The following is an 18,862-nucleotide window of genomic DNA, read 5'->3' as shown; positions in this document are numbered from 1 at the left end:
TCCTTTGAATAAAATCCCAAACAAATCTACAACAACACTGTGCTCTTTCAAGTGCAATGGAAGCCTATATAGAGGAATTCCTGCGCAAGGTGCCTTGTTTCTGTTAAACCCTGCCTGAGGAGGATCTACAAAATATTAACTAAAGGAGTGGAAATACATGTAACCCTCATGCTTTCTGGATTTTAGTTGTTCGTTTACGATAAATAAGGATTTGCTATGCTTAATGCTCTTTATTATTATTACTGGGACTTTTATGCACGATGTATTATCCAATCCATCGATCTGTTGTCTGGGGTGTCGCGTTCCTATTTTGCTGGGGGTACGAATAAATCTGGAGGGCACTGCACAGAGAGGAACATGCAGCTCTGCACCTCGACTGCAGCATCGACAGAGCTCAGCGGCAGGTTTTGTTTGAGCTCGTCCCCGATGAAAGGTTACAGCGGTAACTTCGGACGCTTTGCTATTTTTCCGTGGCTGTACCTGGTTCTGCTGTGGGTTCCCTAGTATGTCACACGGATCGTCAGATGTCTCTGCTTTGCAGTCTAACTGTGCTACTGCACTGCACTGATCAGGGTATGTGGCAGTAAGCTTTTTAAATTGGTTTAAAACAATTCATATTACAAGGCCTTAAAATAACCTCCTTTTAGCTGTTATCTTCGGTTCAAGGCACAACCCCATAGTTTCAAGTTCAATTTTTTACGGAGCGTGGTGCAGGTTGCGAAGTGTGTCCTGATCTCACCTCCTCCTCTGCACACCCGAGGGGTATACAGGTGTATACAGTATATGTATGTGCCTCCGTACAGCACAGGTGCCACACTGGGAGAGCTGAGGCGACGCCACCTTCACCGACTCCCTCCGAGAGAGCTGTAACACAGTCGCCCTTCACAACTAGAGCTCACGGCATTTCCACAGCACTGCGCTGTCACATAATCGATCAGCCGTCGGAGAATCAATAACAAGCTGGCAGCACACCCCCTCGGTCCAAGCGGCCCAAGAATGAACGAAGCAAGTGTAGAGATATGTCCAACTCAAATTAAAGTACTGCATGAATGCATTTAGCAAAAAATCAGGAGCTAATGCTGAAACTGTATAATGTTCTGGGAGGGTCTAGGACACAACTGTACTGCGGGGGATTTCATTAAGGTGTTCAAAAGCTGGTTTAAAATGTTGCAGAAAACCCAGATGCTAAAATCAAACTCTTTAAGCATTCGTCTGGCCACCTCGTCTCCCGGTGAGGCTGTGGAACGAGGCTCACTTCAGTTGTGAAGGTCAATCTCCCATGTCACAGAATAAAATAAAAAGAAAAACCGTTAAGCCGGTCATCTAGAGACAAATCTGTCATGCTCGCCACCACGGATGAGCGGTGGGGCTGAGCTAGTACAAACGCAGTAGCCAGCCCCACCTAACACCTCCCGTCATTCAGAGCTGGTTACTGTGGTAATTACCGTGGTAATTAAGGGCCGTGAATGACAGGACAATTTAGGTGTGGCCGGCTACTGCATAGATACAAGCTCGCCCCTTTGCCACTCACCTGCAGCGACGCGCAAGGCAAAATCATCGCCGTCATCACCATCACCACCATCACCACAACAGTTACACCAACGACAGAAATGAGCTAAAACAAAGGAAGAGATCAACGGGGACTCCAGAGGGACAGACGGACAGAGGGGAGGGGGTTAACGCAGCCGAAACAAAAAATAAAAGCACACAACAGGGATGTGCAAGGAACAGCAGGATGGGTGTGATGCTCAAGATATATATACTCAAAAAGGGTATATTTCATATGATCGTATTTCATATTATCATTGAAATATATATATACAGTACACAGTACGTATATATATATTTTTTTCTAGGAGCAGCTAGAGGCGGCTGGAAAGCAGAAAGAAAGAAGAGACAACGTGATCCAGTGACGCAGCACCTTCAGGTGCCTCATAGGAAAAAATGAGCCTGAAAAAATGCCCTTTTCTTCTTTCTTTTTGCTCTTCAGCGTGGAATTAACCTCCACCTGCTCCTGGTCTGTTCCCCACTCTCACCTATATATTGCGTTTCGTATTCTCAGAGGTAAATATTGGCACCCTGCGTCAGGCACGTCACTTGTTACGATGAATGGTTAGTAAAAAAAAAACTTAGAGCCAGTGTTGGGAGTTCAAAATACAATATTCATTCTAATCAATAAATTAGTGAATAATATTGTTTCAGGTACATTGTTGCCAATACTTGCATCTGCAAATACACATGTACCCTCTCAAAACCAGGCTCTATAGAGTGAATTATCAAAATTATACTACTGATCTTGGCAAGAAGCTCTGAACTACAGTATTAACAAAGCCCGAGTCGACTTTTCATTCCACTGTTACTTATGCAGAAACAGCACTATAAACTCAAAATATCCAACACGCAACTTTAAGAATTCAGCTCCAAGAGCACAGGTTTGAGATCAGGTCACATCTATGCATTTATAAAATAAATACTAAGAGAATTGAAAGAAGATTTTTGTCTCATAGGCCTCCATATACACAGTACATATTGCCCTGAAGTGTTTTCTAATTCAGATATTTACTGAACGTGTATATATATCCTAAACGTTTAAAAAAGGGGGTGAAAAATCAATAAGCTGACAAAATGCATTAAAAAAAGTTAAAAGGGGGATAATCAACATAATAAATGTAGCCTACATCTACACATGCAAAAACATGGGAAAAATTAAAAAGCTAAATAAAAGGGAAAGGTGTTGCAGAGCCCTAATGCTGTGGACGCTACCTTGCTGGACTCTTGTTCTCTTGAATAAGCTGGTAGAGTGCCGGAGCTTGTGAGCCCAGCTTTTCAATTTGCGAGTCCAGGATTTCTTGCTAACAGGGTTTTTGAGACTAGGACAAGTAAAGGTTAGGCCAAAATATCCACCTCCTGCCTGCAGCTTCTGTGCTCCGGCTCTGAGGGTGGGTGGCGCGCTGTCTCCCGGGGAAGAGGCTTCGGAGCAAGGGGGGATCGCCTGGGGAGGAACCACACAGTTACACACACCTGCACGCAGACAGAGACACCGAGAGGGCGACACACTCATGACGCCACACTGCACACAGGCAGAGACCCTGAGAGAGCAACACAGACTGAGGCACAGTCACGACACCACACTGCACACAGGCAGAGACCCTGAGAGAGCAACACAGACTGAGGCACAGTCACGACACCACACTGCACACAGGCAGAGACCCTGAGAGAGCAACACAGACTGAGGCACAGTCACGACACCCCACTGCACACAGGCAGAGACCCTGAGAGAGCAACACAGACTGAGGCACAGTCACAACACCCCACTGCACACAGGCAGAGGTACAGTCATGACACCACACTGCACACACGAACACTGAGAGAGCGACACAAACTGAGGTACAGTCATGAAACCACACTGCACACAGACACTGAGAGAGCGACACAAACTGAGGTACAGTCATGAAACCACACTGCACACAGAGACACTGCGAAAGTTGAAGAGTGCAATAGGCAGCAGAGAAGATGACAGAGTCTGACGAACACACAGTAATTTATTCCATGCTGAACAGCCGAAACGTGTTTTTCTTCTCTTTTCAGCCTTTACTTGTTCCTTTGCAGCCTGTGCCTGCTGACATATCTCCCTTCTTGAACTACTTCAAACACAGTAATGGCAAAGTGATACATAAACAGGTAAGTGAGTTTCCCATGATGCTATGACACTTACATCTTAAATTTGCCTTACCATGGGTTATCGTATTTAGGCTGGTGCTTTACAAGACCTTTCTGAGCTTTCACCATGATTCAAATTCACTTTTCTACACTCTGAATCCACAATCATTCTGCTGTCTTATACCCTCACTCCTCAGAGATACCAACTGTCTGCAAGTTTGGCTTGTCACCGCAACCCCTGTCGCAGGGGACTGGGGAGAATGAGGCCCTGTGATTGCACCTTTCTGCACTGCCCAGCGCCTGTGCACTGGACCCCTTTTGAGTGTGACTGGTGCAGCTCTGCTCTGCCCCTGCCTGATGTGATCGGTGGCTCGCAGGTCCAAAGTGACCACAGTGCTGCTCTGCAGACTGAGGCGAGCTCCACTCTGCCACAGGACAAGGGTTCCTGCTGTGGGAGCACTCTTCACTGTGTCCACTGTCTGGGGGTGACAGCACTTCTGCGACGGGCTCAGTGTCACCTGTCACCCTGTGTGTGACAGGTGCAACTCTGCTATACCCCGTTGCAATTTAATTATGATCGCTTTTGGGCTAAGAGGGACCACAGCAGTGTTCCCCAGAAACTGGAGAACTCCACTATGCCAGGGGACCAGGTTTCCCTCTGCAGAAGCATTCCATACCGTTTAGGCAAGTTACATGTAACATGAGCCTGAGCCCTATTACTGGAGCTGCACTGTGCCTCACAGTGTATTGAGAACCACCTGAAGGAGCAGCACTTCTCACACAGAGAGCGCTGCTTGCTCATTGCACCAGGTCTCCTGGCTGACACTAAGCCATCCAGCGCAAGCAGTGCTCAGACACTTGAAGAATTGCAGCCACACCAGCTAACAACACACCCCAGGCCTGAATCAGTGACATCTGGAGTACAGGGCTCAAGTCTGTGGTTTGAGTCAGTGTCATTCTTGGTCACGCCACTCTGAAACTCCATCTTTTGCTTTAACAACACAGCATATGGACAGAAAGAGACCCAAGTGTGAGATACAAACACACACACCAAGTGTTGATACACACTGAGACAAAACACAGGGAGGGGGACACCCAGAAACATCCACGTTGAGAGTGACAGAGAACGGCGCTGACAGTCACTGACTTAACACTCATACTACAAGATGAGATCAGCGACACAGATCGAGACAAACTGACGAAGCTCCACACAGCAACAGTGATGCAGACCGATGATGCACACGGGGAGAATTTTTGGAAGACACAACAAGAAGGCACAACGACAATGTACCCAGGGGACACTTACAAACACAGCCGGCTCGATGGGCAGGGGGTCAGTGCCTTTGTGAGCTGGGGGAGGCGGGTGGACAGTTGGGGAGGGGGAAGAGGAAGGGGACGAGGAAGAGGGGGCTGGCTGGCGCTGCACAGCCCCAGCGTCTGAGGAGGGTGGAGCTGGGGGGGCAAGGGGGGGCACCTCGGCGTCCAGGACCTTCCCCACCGTGGCTTCGGATCCCTCCATGACCCCAGCGAGGTCAGGGCAGGATGAGGAACGAGAGCAGGAAGTAGAGGAGGAAGTGGAAGATGTAGACGAGTGGGGAGATGTGTCAGAGGAGGAAGGGGTGGGAAGGGCAGCAGGGGTGGGAGGCGGAGGCAGGGCGTCCTCCCCTGCAGGGGCAGCAGCAGCAGAGGCTGTCGTCACTCCGGCAGTCACAGAGGTGGAGGAGTGAGGGGGGGAGGTAGAAAAGGTGGGAGGGGTAGCTGCTGGGGAGGTCCCAGAGGCACTGTACTCCTGGTACAGCAGCGTCCTCAGTTTCTCATCCAGGGTCTTCATGCGGTTGTCTACAAACTCCACCTTGGGCGGCCCCTCGCTGTCGGACTCAGCCACGGACGATGGCTGGGCAGGACTGGGTATGGAAGCAGGCGTCAGGCCTGACTGGCTGCCTTGGGGCAGCACGCCCCCCAGTGGCTCCACAGGGGACATGGCAACTGGAGCACCAGGGAGGCCAGGAAGGAGGCCCTGTAGGGGTGGCAGAAAGGGCTCTGAGGCACGAAGTTTCTCCTGAGCCAGTATGGACCCACTGTCCTCGCGGTCTGCGTCCCCCGATGCACATACTGACTCCTGGCGGGGCAGCTGCTGGGGCAGGAGGTCACAAGGCTTTTGCTGTAGCGACTGCAGCTCCCCTGGCTGCTGCTGGGGTTGTGTCTGCTGCGGCTGCTGGATTCCCAGCCTCTGCCGTAGCTCCAGTTCCTGCTGCTGCTGCTGAAACTGATGCTGCAGCTGCAGCTGCCCTTGTCCTTGTTCTTGTTGTTGCAGAGGCGGCTCTGGGTGCACTTGCTGCTGTAGCTGAAGTGGCGGCCGATGCTCCAGAGGCTGTGGATTCAGTAGCTGTTGCTCTATTAGGTGCCGCTGCTGTGTTTGCAGCTCTGCTTGTTGTTGCTGAGCCTGTTGCGCACAATGCTGCTGTTGCAGCTGTAATTCCTGTGCCTGCGCCTCTGCTTGTTGTTGCTGAGACTGCAGCGTAAGCAGCTGCAGTGGTTGTTGCTGCTGCAGCTCTACCTGTTGCTGAGGCTGTGTCACTTGCTGCAGCTGTTCTAAATGTAGCTGAAGCTGCTGTTGCTGCAGTGGCGATGATTGCTGCTGAAGTAACTGCTCTGGCCGTGATAACTGCGGCTGCTGGGTTTGCTGTGCCAACTGCTCTTGTTGTGCTTGCTGTTGCAGCTCTAGCTGTTGTTGATTCTGTAATTTTTGTTGTTGGTCTAGTTGTAGTTGCTGCTCAATGTGTTGCTGTTGTAATTGCTGAAGCTCTATATGTTGAAATTTCTTTAGCTGTTCTACTTGAAACTGCTGCTGCAGCTCTGCTTGCAGCTGTCCAGGTGTCTGTGTCTGTTGTAGCTGTCTAAGAGGCTGGGTCTGCTGCAGCTGTGCAGGAGGCTGCGTCTGCTGCAGCTGTCCGGGTGTCTGCGTCTGCTGCAGCTGTCCGGGTGTCTGCGTCTGCTGCAGCTGTCCGGGTGTCTGCGTCTGCTGCAGCTGTCCGGGTGTCTGCGTCTGCTGCAGCTGTCCGGGTGTCTGCGTCTGCTGCAGCTGTCCGGGTGTCTGCGTCTGCTGCAGCTGTCCGGGTGTCTGCGTCTGCTGCAGCTGTGCAGGAGGCTGGGTCTGCTGCAGCTGTGCAGGAGGCTGGGTCTGCTGCAGCTGTGCAGGAGGCTGAGTCTGCTGCAGCTGTGCAGGAGGCTGAGTCTGCTGCAGCTGTGCAGGAGGCTGGGTCTGCTGCAGTTGTCCAGGTTGCTGTGTCTGTTGCAGCTGTTCAAGAGGCGTGGTCTGTTGCAGCTGTCCAATAGGCTGTGTCTGTTGCAGCTGTCCAATAGGCTGCGTCTGCTGCAGTTGTCCAGGTGTCTGCGTCTGCGTCTGTGTCTGTGTCTGCTGCAGCTGTCCAATAGGCTGTGTCTGTTGTAGCTGTCTAGGAGGCTGTATCTGCTGCAGCTGTCCAAGAGGCTGTGTCTGCTGCAGTTGTCCAGGTGTCTGCGTCTGCGTCTGTGTCTGCTGCAGCTGTCCAAGAGGCTGTGTCTGCTGCAGCTGTCCAGGTGCCTGCGTCTGCTGCAGCTGTCCAGGTGCCTGCGTCTGCTGCAGCTGTCCAGGTGCCTGCGTCTGCTGCAGCTGTCCAGGTGCCTGCGTCTGCTGCAGCTGTCCAGGTGCCTGCGTCTGCTGCAGCTGTCCAGGTGCCTGCGTCTGCTGCAGCTGTCCAATAGGCTGGGTCTGTTGTAGCTGTCCAATAGGCTGGGTCTGCTGCAGCTGCCCAAGAGGCTGGGTCTGCTGTAGCTGTCCAGGTGTCTGTGTCTGCTGCAGCTGCCCAAGAGGCTGTGTCTGCTGCAGCTGTCCAATAGGCTGGGTCTGTTGTAGCTGTCCAATAGGCTGGGTCTGTTGTAGCTGTCCAATAGGCTGGGTCTGCTGCAGCTGCCCAGGTGCCTGCGTCTGCTGCAGCTGTCCAATAGGCTGGGTCTGTTGTAGCTGTCCAATAGGCTGGGTCTGTTGTAGCTGTCCAATAGGCTGGGTCTGCTGCAGCTGCCCAAGAGGCTGGGTCTGCTGTAGCTGTCCAGGTGTCTGTGTCTGCTGCAGCTGCCCAAGAGGCTGTGTCTGCTGCAGCTGTCCAATAGGCTGGGTCTGTTGTAGCTGTCCAATAGGCTGGGTCTGTTGTAGCTGTCCAATAGGCTGGGTCTGCTGCAGCTGCCCAGGTGCCTGCGTCTGCTGCAGCTGTCCAATAGGCTGGGTCTGTTGTAGCTGTCCAATAGGCTGGGTCTGTTGTAGCTGTCCAATAGGCTGGGTCTGCTGCAGCTGCCCAAGAGGCTGGGTCTGCTGTAGCTGTCCAGGTGTCTGTGTCTGCTGCAGCTGCCCAAGAGGCTGTGTCTGCTGTAGCTGTCCAATAGGCTGTGTCTGCTGCAGCTGTCCAGGTGTCTGTGCCTGTTGTTGCTGTCCAAGAGGCTGTGTCTGCTGCAGCTGTCCAATAGGCTGTGTCTGCTGCAGCTGTCCAGGTGTCTGTGTCTGCTGCAGCTGCCCAATAGGCTGTGTCTGCTGCAGCTGCCCAATAGGCTGTGTCTGCTGCAGCTGCCCAATAGGCTGTGTCTGCTGCAGCTGCCCAATAGGCTGTGTCTGTGTCTGCTGCAGCTGCCCAATAGGCTGTGTCTGTGTCTGCTGCAGCTGTCCAAGAGGCTGTGTCTGCTGCAGCTGTCCAAGAGGCTGTGTCTGTGTCTGCTCCAGCTGTCCAAGATATTGCGTCTGTTGTAGCTGTCCAAGATATTGCGTCTGTTGTAGCTGTCCAATAGGCTGTGTCTGCTGCAGCTGTCCAGGAGGCTGTGTCTGCTGCAGCTGTCCAAGAGGCTGTGTCTGCTGCAGCTGTCCAGGAGGCTGTGTCTGTGTCTGCTGCAGCTGTCCAAGATATTGTGTCTGTTGTAGCTGTCCAATAGGCTGTGTCTGTTGTAGCTGTCCAATAGGCTGTGTCTGTTGTAGCTGTTCAAGAGGCTGCGTCTGCTGCAGCTGTCCAAGAGGCTGCGTCTGCTGCAGCTGTGCAGGAGGCTGTGTCTGCTGCAGCTGTCCAATAGGCTGTGTCTGCTGCAGCTGTGCAGGAGGCTGTGTCTGTTGTAGCTGTTCAAGAGGCTGTGTCTGCTGCAGCTGTCCAAGAGGCTGCGTCTGCTGCAGCTGTCCAAGAGGCTGCGTCTGCTGCAGCTGTCCAAGAGGCTGCGTCTGCTGCAGCTGTGCAGGAGGCTGGGTCTGCTGCAGCTGTGCAGGAGGCTGGGTCTGCTGCAGCTGTGCAGGAGGCTGGGTCTGCTGCAGCTGTGCAGGAGGCTGGGTCTGCTGCAGCTGTCCAAGAGGCTGCGTCTGCTGCAGCTGTCCAATAGGCTGTGTCTGCTGCAGCTGTCCAGGAGGCTGTGCCTGTCCAGGCAGCTGTAGATCCTGTTGTAGCTCAATTTGTTGCTGTTGCTGTGGCTGCAGCTGGTCCTCAGATGAAGGGTGAGGTATCAACTCTCCTGCTACTCCAGCGCCTCCCTCTTCTGAACCCAGATCCACAGTGGATGCAGGAGCACAGGGGAATGTGGGCAAGGCTGCAGCAGAGGCAGACAGGGAGGCCGGAGCAGAGGCTGAAAGTGAGGGCAAGAGGGAGGCACCTGTCCCAGCTGCACTGAAAGACCCTGACCGCTGACTTCCCTCACCATCTGGGAGAGAACAAAATATTATTATGGTAGTACTTAGAATTAATATTCTCATTACATTTAAGCAAACTACTCACTGATCGCTCACCCACTATAACGTGAAATAACCCATAAAAACATTAATGACATTGTGTTTTTAAACTCTTATGTTTTCAGGTTAAATAAAAAATAAAAAAAAGTAAGAAGGAAATTTTCCTCTGGCTGCGCACTTGTACTGGATAACAAAGGAATGGGAGGTTGAGTCAATCAAAGCAAACCTGGAAAATCTGCATCTTTCAATTCTGACTGCTCTGGGAATAGCCACAGATTTCTGAAATCCTGGTCTTCCAGATGGCAGCTGTGCTCTAAGTTACCCTAGCCCCTTTTGTTATTAACAAATAAACCATCATAATTATTATTCACAGACAACACCCATTCTTCCCTCCAATACGATTTGAAAACAATGGGAGAAAAAGCACAGCAGTGAAGTATTACAGACGGTGGCACGAGGCACCTCACACATCCCAGCTTTGCTTACCGTTTCTCCTCAAATCCGATACCACCTGGCAGCTCTGGGCACTGCTGAGGATTCGCAGGTGAAAACGATTTTCTCTGCTCAGAAATGACACTTTTTGTGGCTCACATTGCAGCCAACGGGAAAGATCAGCCCACGCCTTTTAAGGGATACCGTGAAGCTATGGGAGCTGTGGGTATTCTGGGAGAAAACACGACCTCTCCAAGGGAAGGGCCAGGCGAGACGGTCGTTAACTTGAGCTGACCGTGACGTTTTGAGAGCAGGGCTGAAAACGCACGTGGAAACGGCAGCGGAGTTGCCTTACCTTTGTCCGTTGCCGTGGTTCCGGGAGCATCTTGCCCCGCTGGCTGTGACGTTGCGGAGGAACCAGCAGGGGGCGTGGGGGCACCCTGGGCCGACTGGGAGTCTCTGTGTTTAATCGTCTGGTTGATGAAGAACCTCCACCGGCCGACGGGAGAGGACTGAGGGGCAGCGTCCACTGAGAGGGAGTGGGCGGGGAGAGCGAGGGTGGTCGGGGGCAGAGAGGAAAGGGGAGAGATAAAAGGGGGCAAAAGGAGATGGTGAGAACAGGAAAAAGTGTTCAAGAGAGAAAGAGAAGCAGAGACAAGTGAAGAGGGACAGTGGGAACAGAGAGAGGAGAGACAATCCGCCTACTGAGCGTCTTTTAACAAACGGGTATCTCTCAACATTCTTCGTGAGTAACAAAAGGCTTCCCTCTCCATGTTCCTCACGCTCTCTTGTGACCTGAAAGGAAATGCTGATAGCGCAGTGCACAGCTCACTCACCACTGGGCGGGGCAGGTGGGTTGATGTGGAGCTGCTCCATCGATCCAGTCTGCAAGGCAAAGGAAGATGGAAAGGTCAGGCTGCTTATGTCTACAAGAATGGTCCTTTCTGCATGAGAGGTTTCGTCAGACAAACAAGAGCTCTGTTCAGCTCCCAAAAGTGGTCCAGCAGCAGATGAACTCCAGGACGTTACCTCACCGCCCCCCGTAGGATCTAGGACCCAGAGGATCAGTTTCAGCAATAGCACTGGGTGTTTTGCTCCAGACACCCACAGCTCTTTGTGTAAATGATCACCTCCTAACATCAAACAACCACCTGCTCCTGATCCCCTAGTAATGTGTAGTAAGCGTTGTGTAGGAATTCTAGTAAGCGGTGCTGACAGTGTTTGGGGAAAAAAGCTTAGATGTAAATGTCTTTAGATGACTGTTTTAAGCTTGAATGATGGGTTACGTGACAGGACTCCTCTGCTTTAGAACAACAGTCTACCCCTGTTTTGAAAATTATTTTTCTTGTTGTCTTTAGGTTAAAACAACAGTGAATTCTGCTACACATGCGAGTTGAGTACATTTAAATATCAGGGAAGCTGCTGCTGAGCTGACAGTACACAAATGCTGCCTTCTAGACTCTACTTCTACCACTTTTAACAATTACAGTATTAACAAGCAGACAGAATCTCCTCAACCACACAGCTCCTTCGAATAAGAGTGGTAAAATATAAGTAAATAGATGTAACGAAATCCATCTATCCCTCATCAGAAAGCCACTTCTTTCTGGTACGGGTCATGGAAACCTGTAGCTGAGCCTGGACACACAGGGCAACCACATCACTGCAGGGCACACTCCCTGGCACTGGGGCAACTTAGAGACACCAATTAGCCATAGAGCATCAGTGAGGAACAAAACTGTCCACCTGGAAGAAACCAATGTGAACATGGGGAACATGCAAACTCCACACAGAAGGATCCAGTTCCAGATTCAAACCCTGGACCCAGGAGCTGTGAGTCAACAGCACTAACTGCCTCATGCCAATGGGTTTCCTTAAATAGAAAACACTTTCATTATCAGCTACACAGCTTTTCATTATCTCAACACATATGTAATAAAGGCCACTGCCAGTGAAGATCTGTTTTTCTTGTGAGAGTTTCCGACTAACAAGAGTGCACACTCTGGTGAGGTGTGGGTGGTGTTCAATGCCTTCTCCCTTCGGTCTAACCTGGCTGCTGCTGTCCCCCTCTCCCACCAGAGGGCAGCGTGAGCGCAGGATCTCCAGTGCTTTGCTCACAATGGCCCTGAGCTCCTCCACAAACTTCTCCCTCTCCAGGTCCAGCACAAAGTCTTCCTCCACCTGGAAACACAGCACTCAGCATTGATAACACATATGCACCGACATGCTGTATACTGTTACTTCAAGCGGAGTCTACATGAATGAATAACATACAGAGAAGCATAGACAGAATAGAGAGCAGTCAACAAACCCTTTTCCTCTAGAGGGATTTAAAATCTGAAGTAAAATATATCGTATGGCATACAGGACACATACGGTGCAAAAGACATGAGGCAAGATTTTTCAGCAGCAAAGAGATGTGTTCTTGATTTAGTGTGGGTTTATTCTGAAAAGTGTGTCACCAACTGTAGTTTTGGTAGGGCTGGTTCAAGCAGCACACTAAAAACAAATCACAATACTAACTTCTCCACATGTTAATGGTATAGCTAAAAGTTGTGACTGAAGCCTGATCTTCTCCTTAATCTTGGGTGTGAATTTGGCAGGGCTCAGATTGGGGCGAGCCATCGATGCAATGACAAATCAAGCAAGGAGCAGGCACCCTCAGCACCCTCTGCTGGTAAGAGGTGGGAACACACAGTAAACAGAACCTATAATGCAGTACTGTCCTCGAACACCAGCACAGAGCTTAATAATAATAATAATTGCTTACACTTATATAGCGCTTTTCTGGACACTCCACTCAAAGCGCTTTACAGGTAATGGGGATCCCCTCCACCACCACCAATGAGCTTAGTTGACGCACAAATCGAGCTACTCTTAAAAACATATTTGCGGTGTTTAATCAAAGATGGAATACCCTAAAAGTGAAAGAAGCTGAATCAACTCAAAACTGTGCCCTTTAGCATCATTAAATTAGAATTCAAAGGCACAATTTCATATCTTGAAAGTCAGAAGAAGTCAGGAAAAGAAACACTAATCCCATCTCATTCACACCTGCCATATTGATGAGAACCTGCCTGGAAATCCCTGACAAATTTCTGCAGCAAGCAAGCACCCTGTGAATCATGCACAGCTCATTAAGAGGCCAATCTTCAGATGCTCTGATAAGACTGCGCTCCGCCGTGTGGCGGCCGTCCGCGCTGCCCCTCACCATGTAGTCTGCGATGTCTTCAGGCGCATCGCCCTCTGTGTCAAACTTGAACGTCACCATCTTGTTGTTGTGAGTCTCCAGCTGACACTCCACCATGTTGTCTCCACTGGAGGACACCTGAGAGTGAGAGTGTGTGGTCCAGTGAGAGGGAGGAGCAGATACAGAGAGAACGGGGTACAGAGAGAGGAACAGATACAGAGAGAACGGGGTACAGAGAGAGGAACAGATACAGAGACAGGGGTCCAGAGAGAGGGAGGAGGAGATACAGAGAACAGAGATACAGTGAGAGGAACAGATACAGAGAGAAAGTGGTACAGAGACAATGGGGTACAGGGAGGGAGTTGATATAGAGATACAAAATGTGGGCAGAGAGGAAGAGAGAGAGAGGAAAAGGGAGAGATATTGTTGAAACACCACTCTTGTTGCCAGGTGTTGTCGGTCTTGGCGATTTAATTTCAGCCTTCGAGAAGGCAGTAGGTTTGAAGCCTTGTAGCATACACACCCTGCTTTGTGTCTTTTCAGTGAAAGCACAGAACAAGCCTTAACACAATACACACGCATCCGCCCAGGAGGCCGAAAACACTACGAATCCAGGCAACGCCAAGGACAAAGCTGGGGCCGGGCCTGGAGAGCCGCGGGGGCCTGACCTGCAGCATGAACAGCTGGAAGCGGGTGGCTTTTTCTGTCCGCTGGCAGGACGAGCGTCGCTGGGATTTCAGTTTCTCAAGCTTCCCATTGGTTGCCAAGCTCCCCTCCTCCCCATTTCCTGGAGCAGCACTGGGACACACAGAAAGAGGAATCGGAACTGGGCTGCTATTCGTCCACTCTCCCCCCCCCAGCATAAAAAATGGAGGTGCAGGCAGGACCACCACTGTTCTTTACGGCTTTGCACCTGTGTGCTACAACCTGAGATTAAACAATTTCAATACTTAACAAAATGGGTTTCACAGTTTTCCACTACCCATCTAACTCATTTACTCGGATTCGGATTAAGATTCTGAGATATTTCATTCCAATTCCGGCTGTGGCCACACATCCTCCCTGCCCGGACCAGTGGTGGTACAGCCAAGCAGGTTCTGCCCCTGGGGTCTGAGAGGAAGGTGCTTCCTTTGTGCTTTGTGCTTTACTCTTACAGTTTTACAGTGACTCCCTTGCTCTTTCACTCCAACAGGGCTGTGTGACAACAATAGTTCTACACCACCTCTCGTCTACGGACTGTGGTGTGCTCATGAAGGCTACGGAAGAGCTCATCGGCCAACGACATCAGCAGTTTTTTTTGCTAACGTGGATGAAACAACAGTACAGGCAAGGCCTCCCGTTCACGGTCCAAAACTTTTCATTTGCTCAAACAACACATTTGCAAAACTACAATTTAGTCAAATCGAAACATGTTTCATGTTAAACCTGCTTAATAGCTCATTGATTTTTTTTCCTTTGCTTTTGAAAGAGAACACACTATGTTAAAAAACCTCAAAAGACAGAAACCTCAGAATCGCCTCCTCCCTGGGCATGGGGTTTTGCAGTCCCCGTAAACTCTCAAGTCTCTATGTTGCTTTAGGCATTCGGTCGGTCTTTATTTCAGCTTTGCAGAGCACATGTAAAACCAACTCCTAGTTATGTTTCTTTACCTCTCTTTTCGGAGTGAGTGGTACCCTCAGGAGGTTAAAGGATAGTAGAAGGCGTTAAGTTACCTGGGCGTGGTCTCTGGTTTCACTGGCTGGGCTGGCTGGACCGGCTCACCACCCAGGATGCCAGGGGCGTCCTGCTGGCCCTACAGGACCAACACAAACAGAAATCAGCGCCGGAATACAGCAGAGGTCTTCAGGGTTTTTAAAGACACTGCAGTCTAGTGTTCTCCTGTTACCCCATGCAATCCCTAAGGTGTACTGAAAGGTGTTGCCCCCTCCCACACTAAAAACACCCCGACAGGGAAGGCGTTTATTCGACACTTGTCTATCTCCTGTTTCTGACATGCTGATGTGACTGAGAGTGCAGAGCCACCGTGTCAGAAGGGGGGGAGGGCTTGTCCCTTCCTGCCCCGTTCTGTGCGTGCGTGCCTGACCGACCAGGGGTCGCGTGCGCTGTACCTGGGGCGGGATCAGTGGGTCAGCGGCCGGCGCTGGGGGAGGGAGCGGCGGCTGGCTGTTAGCAGTCGAAGCAGGGTGAGGCGCTGAGCACTGGGGCAGGGTCTCTGCGGCGGCTGCATTCTCCGCGGGCACCGGCTCCGCGGCGGCGGCCTGAGCAGGAGCACCCGGGGAATGCCCAGGGGCCGGCAGGAGGACGCTGCCCCCTACAGGCTGCAGGAGGCCGGAGGAGGAAGAGGAGGAGGGAGGGTAGCTGGGGTAGGACTGCGAGGGGCCGGGAGGTGGCTTTTGGTGACTGAGGAGAGCAGGCTGCGGCTGCGGAGGCCCGCCAGTCGTTGCTCCCTGGGTCTCGGGGAGGTGGTGCTGGTCTAGGGACGCCCAGGCGGCCGGGCCCGAGGTCTGAGCCACGGCCTGGGCCTGGGCTTGTGCTGGCAGACCAGGCTGCTGGTGCTGAAAGTCTAAGAAACCGTGCGACTGCTGCAGTGAAGATGGGGGAGGGGCTGCCAACACCTGGCTGTACAGTAAAGGCGGCACGGCCTGCTGCTGCACCGGGGCCTGCTGCTGGGGTATCTGAGCTTGCGGTGCTTGCAGGGTGGATGCTTGAGGCTGCTTCACTATTTGACTGTGCTCTTGGGGGGTCAGTCCCACCTGTGGAGGTATCTGAGTGTGCTGCACAGCCGCTTGGCCCTGTAGATGGTGCTGCTGAGCAAGGAGCTCCTGTTGTCTTAACAAGTCCAGTTTCTGTTGGTGCTGCTGTAGCTGCGAGAGCTCGTGTTGCTGTGGGAGGTGACATACTGCCTCTGGCGGAGCTGACTGCTGTTGTGGTGGTTGCCATAGATGCTGTACGGACTGCTGCTGCTGCTGCTGCTGCTGCTGCAACAGCTGCTGCTGGGCTAGCTGCTGCATTGGCTGCGCTAACTGCTGGGTGGCTTGTTGCTGCTGTGGAACCTGTTGTTCCTGGGCAACAGGTTGATGTTGCTGGGCAAAAGGCTGATGCTGCTGTGCTGCTGGCGGTGGTCCCTGCTGCTCTGGAATGTGCGGTTGTGCAGGTTGTCGCGGCTGTAAGGCCTCTGGCTTGTTGAAAGCCGCCTGGGGGTGTGGCAGCTGTGGCTCACTCTGGATCTGGGAGTGCTGCTGGAACGGCGCAGCTGGGTGAGCATGGGGTTCAGCTATGCATGGGGCGTGGGGTGCCGGCTGCGCAACGTGGGCAAGAGGCTGAGATGGTCGTCTCTGTTGTTGCAAGTGCGCCTGAGCCTGCGCGGCAATTTGGCCTGACTGTACAACTGGCGGGGGTGGCGTTTCGTGTTGCGTCGCCACCTGGGTTCCAGCCGGGGCTTGGGGGAGCCTCTGTGGCAGCTGGGGCAGAGGCTGTGCTTGCTGGACCGCCGCCTGCACGTGTCCTTGTGTCTGAACCCCTGCCAGCTGCTGCTGCGCCTGCGCCTGCGCCTGCCCCAGCAGTGTCGCCCCCTGCTGCCCGGGCTGCACCCCTGGGGCCGGGGACGGGGGGGGCTGCACCCCCTGTTGGACCTGCCCCTGCAGTAAAGCCTGCTGCTGCATCTGCATCTGAACCTGGAGAGGCGGCTGCTGCTGCTGCGATGCCTGGGGCGCCGGGCCCTGCGTCTGAATCTGGTAGTGCTGGGCCAGCTGCTGATGTTGCGAGACAGCCTGCGAAGGCTCGGGTGGCGCCTTCTGCGGTGGCAACTGGACTGGCTGCGGCCCTGGATGAGCCACGCCGGGGGGCTGAGATTGCTGCTGAGGGACGGGGGGGGGATACACCGTCTGTTGGCCCTGCAGCTGCGGACAGAGCTGGGGCGGCTGGGGTTGCGCCGAGGGGGCCAGGGAAGGGGGCAGGTAGAACTGCTGCTGCAAAGCCTGCTGGCTGGCCTGTGCCGGGTGAGAGGGGGCCGGCTGCTGCTCAGGCAGCTGCAGGGGGAGCTGCGGCTGCTGGGGCTGAGGCTGGAAGGCGAGCTGCTGGTTCTGCTGCTGGATAAGATAGAGCTGCTCCGACCGGAACTGGGCCTGCATCTGAGCCTGGGCCTGGGGCTGAAGCTGCGGGTACTGAGCGTCCACACCGGAAGGCGCCGGAAACGCTCTCTGCTGCTGCAGCAGAGCCTGCTGCTGCAGGAAGGCGTCCTGGAGGGAGCGCCCCTGCGTCTCGGTGGAGCCCTGGGCCTGAAGGGAGGCCCGGTGCTTCTCCGCCTGGAGGGCCGGAGCCCGGGGCTCGGCCGGCGCGTGGGTCTGCAGCAGGGCCTGGGGAGCCGGCGGCGCGGCGAGCTGCGGGTGCTGCCCCAGGAAGGCCCCGGGCTGCTGCTCCGCCTGCGCGGGCTGCTGCTCGTGGAGTAAACCTGCCTGCTGCTGCTCCATGAAGAACTGGCCCTGCGCCGGTGGAGGGCGCGGCTGCGTGTGTCCAGGATCCGGCACAACGGACAGAGACTCCGCGGCAGCCACCGCTACCCCTCCCCGGCCCTGCAGGGGGAGCTGCTGCGCTGGCTGGGAAAGAAACGCTGGGTGGACGACCGAGGAAGGCGGGGGCTGGGATTCGGACAGGCCCGCCTGCGCCGGAGGGGGCTGGGGGGGAGGGAAGGCCTGGGCTGGCCTCAGCGCGGCCTGCTGGGGCTGCGGAGGGTGTTGGTGCAGCGAGTCTTGCTTCTGCAAGGGGGCGGCGGTGAGCTGGGGCGGGACCTGGGGCTGCGGCAGGGAGGATAGCACCTGCTGGCCGACCCCGCCTCCTCCTACCCCCCCAGCCTGGGGCAGGTAGGGCCCCCCGGGGTGGGAGTCTCGGGGCTCGCCCACTGAGAGCGGCGCGGCCAGGGGGGCGTTTGGGGCAGAAGCCTGCGGCGACACCGGGGGCTGGAAAGGCTGGGCGACAGGGAGGGACAGAGAGGGGGCAGTGGAGGTAGAGGCAGAGGAAGAGGAGGAGGAGGAGGATGAGGAGGAGGAGGGAGGGAGCGAGGCAACGATGCATGACTCCGAGACGCTTGACCCCCCTCCCACTGGCAGCTGGGTCAGGAGCTGTCCCTCTGCGCCATGAGACGGCCGCGTGGCATCGAGCTGCTGGAGGGGCTGATTAGAGAGGAGCGGATGGAGGGAGGGAGACAAGGAGCGGAAGAGAAAGAAAGAGCGAAGCATTGTTAGCGTGGGAGGAGTAGACTGAGTTGCCAGAGAGCGTCTGTGACAGTACAGGATGAATCATTCGCAAAACTAACATTCGTTTAGCCGAAATGAAAGGATTGACTTTCAACAGCTTTTTACACGAGCAAAACACCCTCAGTCCTCATTTTATGGCCATCGCTACAGACATTTAAAAATAATTTAAAATATAATGTTTTAAATAACGTTTACACCCCCCTATGTCCATTGTGCATAACTCAGACAGTCATCCTTTCCCAAGTATGAAATCTCACTGTTCCTGCTCATTAATATTTACATTTAGGCTTACCATATTCCCCCACTTAAACTTAATTTGGTTCATTCATTTATTTTATGTATTCTGCCACATATTAAATTCCTATTACCTGCATTTTAATGGTGTGGAGGAAATAATATGTAATATTCTTTTCAGTGAGTTTCAGACTTCTAATGCATGAGTCAGACTAATGTATTAGTCTGACAGACTGGACCTCAGCATCAGCTGGACAGACAGACAACTTCAGACGCACATAAGCAGTAGGCAAAACAGGCACAGAAACCCCGATACTTAAGACACTTTCAATAAAACAAACATACAGACAGAGAAGACACAGA

The 18,862-nt window shown here is 53.2% G+C and overlaps 1 protein-coding gene across 16 annotated transcripts in view; it reads right to left on the bottom strand.

Moving 5' to 3' along the window:
- Positions 1-18,862, bottom strand: part of wnk3 (WNK lysine deficient protein kinase 3) — an 84,074-nt gene that overhangs the window by 11,338 nt on the left and 53,874 nt on the right. For 13 of the 16 annotated variants that reach the window (XR_015934658.1, XR_015934676.1, XR_015934688.1 and 10 more), the window contains 10 exons: positions 15,122-18,181; positions 14,726-14,805; positions 13,682-13,811; positions 13,035-13,151; positions 11,873-12,004; positions 10,660-10,708; positions 10,179-10,352; positions 4,967-9,363; positions 2,905-2,992; positions 1,532-1,615 (listed from right to left, as the gene is read on the bottom strand). Coding sequence is in view for 6 of the 16 variants with exons in the window: in XM_088623953.1 (XP_088480079.1) it covers positions 1,532-1,615; positions 2,905-2,992; positions 4,967-9,363; positions 10,179-10,352; positions 10,660-10,708; positions 11,873-12,004; positions 13,035-13,151; positions 13,682-13,811; positions 14,726-14,805; positions 15,122-18,181 (8,311 nt within the window). In the remaining 10 variants the exon portion in view is untranslated. The remainder of the gene's footprint in view (positions 1-1,531; positions 1,616-2,904; positions 2,993-4,966; positions 9,364-10,178; positions 10,353-10,659; positions 10,709-11,872; positions 12,005-13,034; positions 13,152-13,681; positions 13,812-14,725; positions 14,806-15,121; positions 18,182-18,862) is intronic. The other 3 variants (XM_088623958.1, XM_088623956.1, XM_088623959.1) reach the window with 3 other exon arrangements.

Source organism: Lepisosteus platostomus, chromosome 3 (genome assembly GCF_059453375.1).
Source record: "Lepisosteus platostomus isolate fLepPlt1 chromosome 3, fLepPlt1.hap1, whole genome shotgun sequence".
NCBI lineage: Eukaryota > Metazoa > Chordata > Actinopteri > Semionotiformes > Lepisosteidae > Lepisosteus > Lepisosteus platostomus.
Note: the sequence above shows the minus strand (reverse complement) of the source record. Positions and strands in the feature narration are given on the sequence as shown.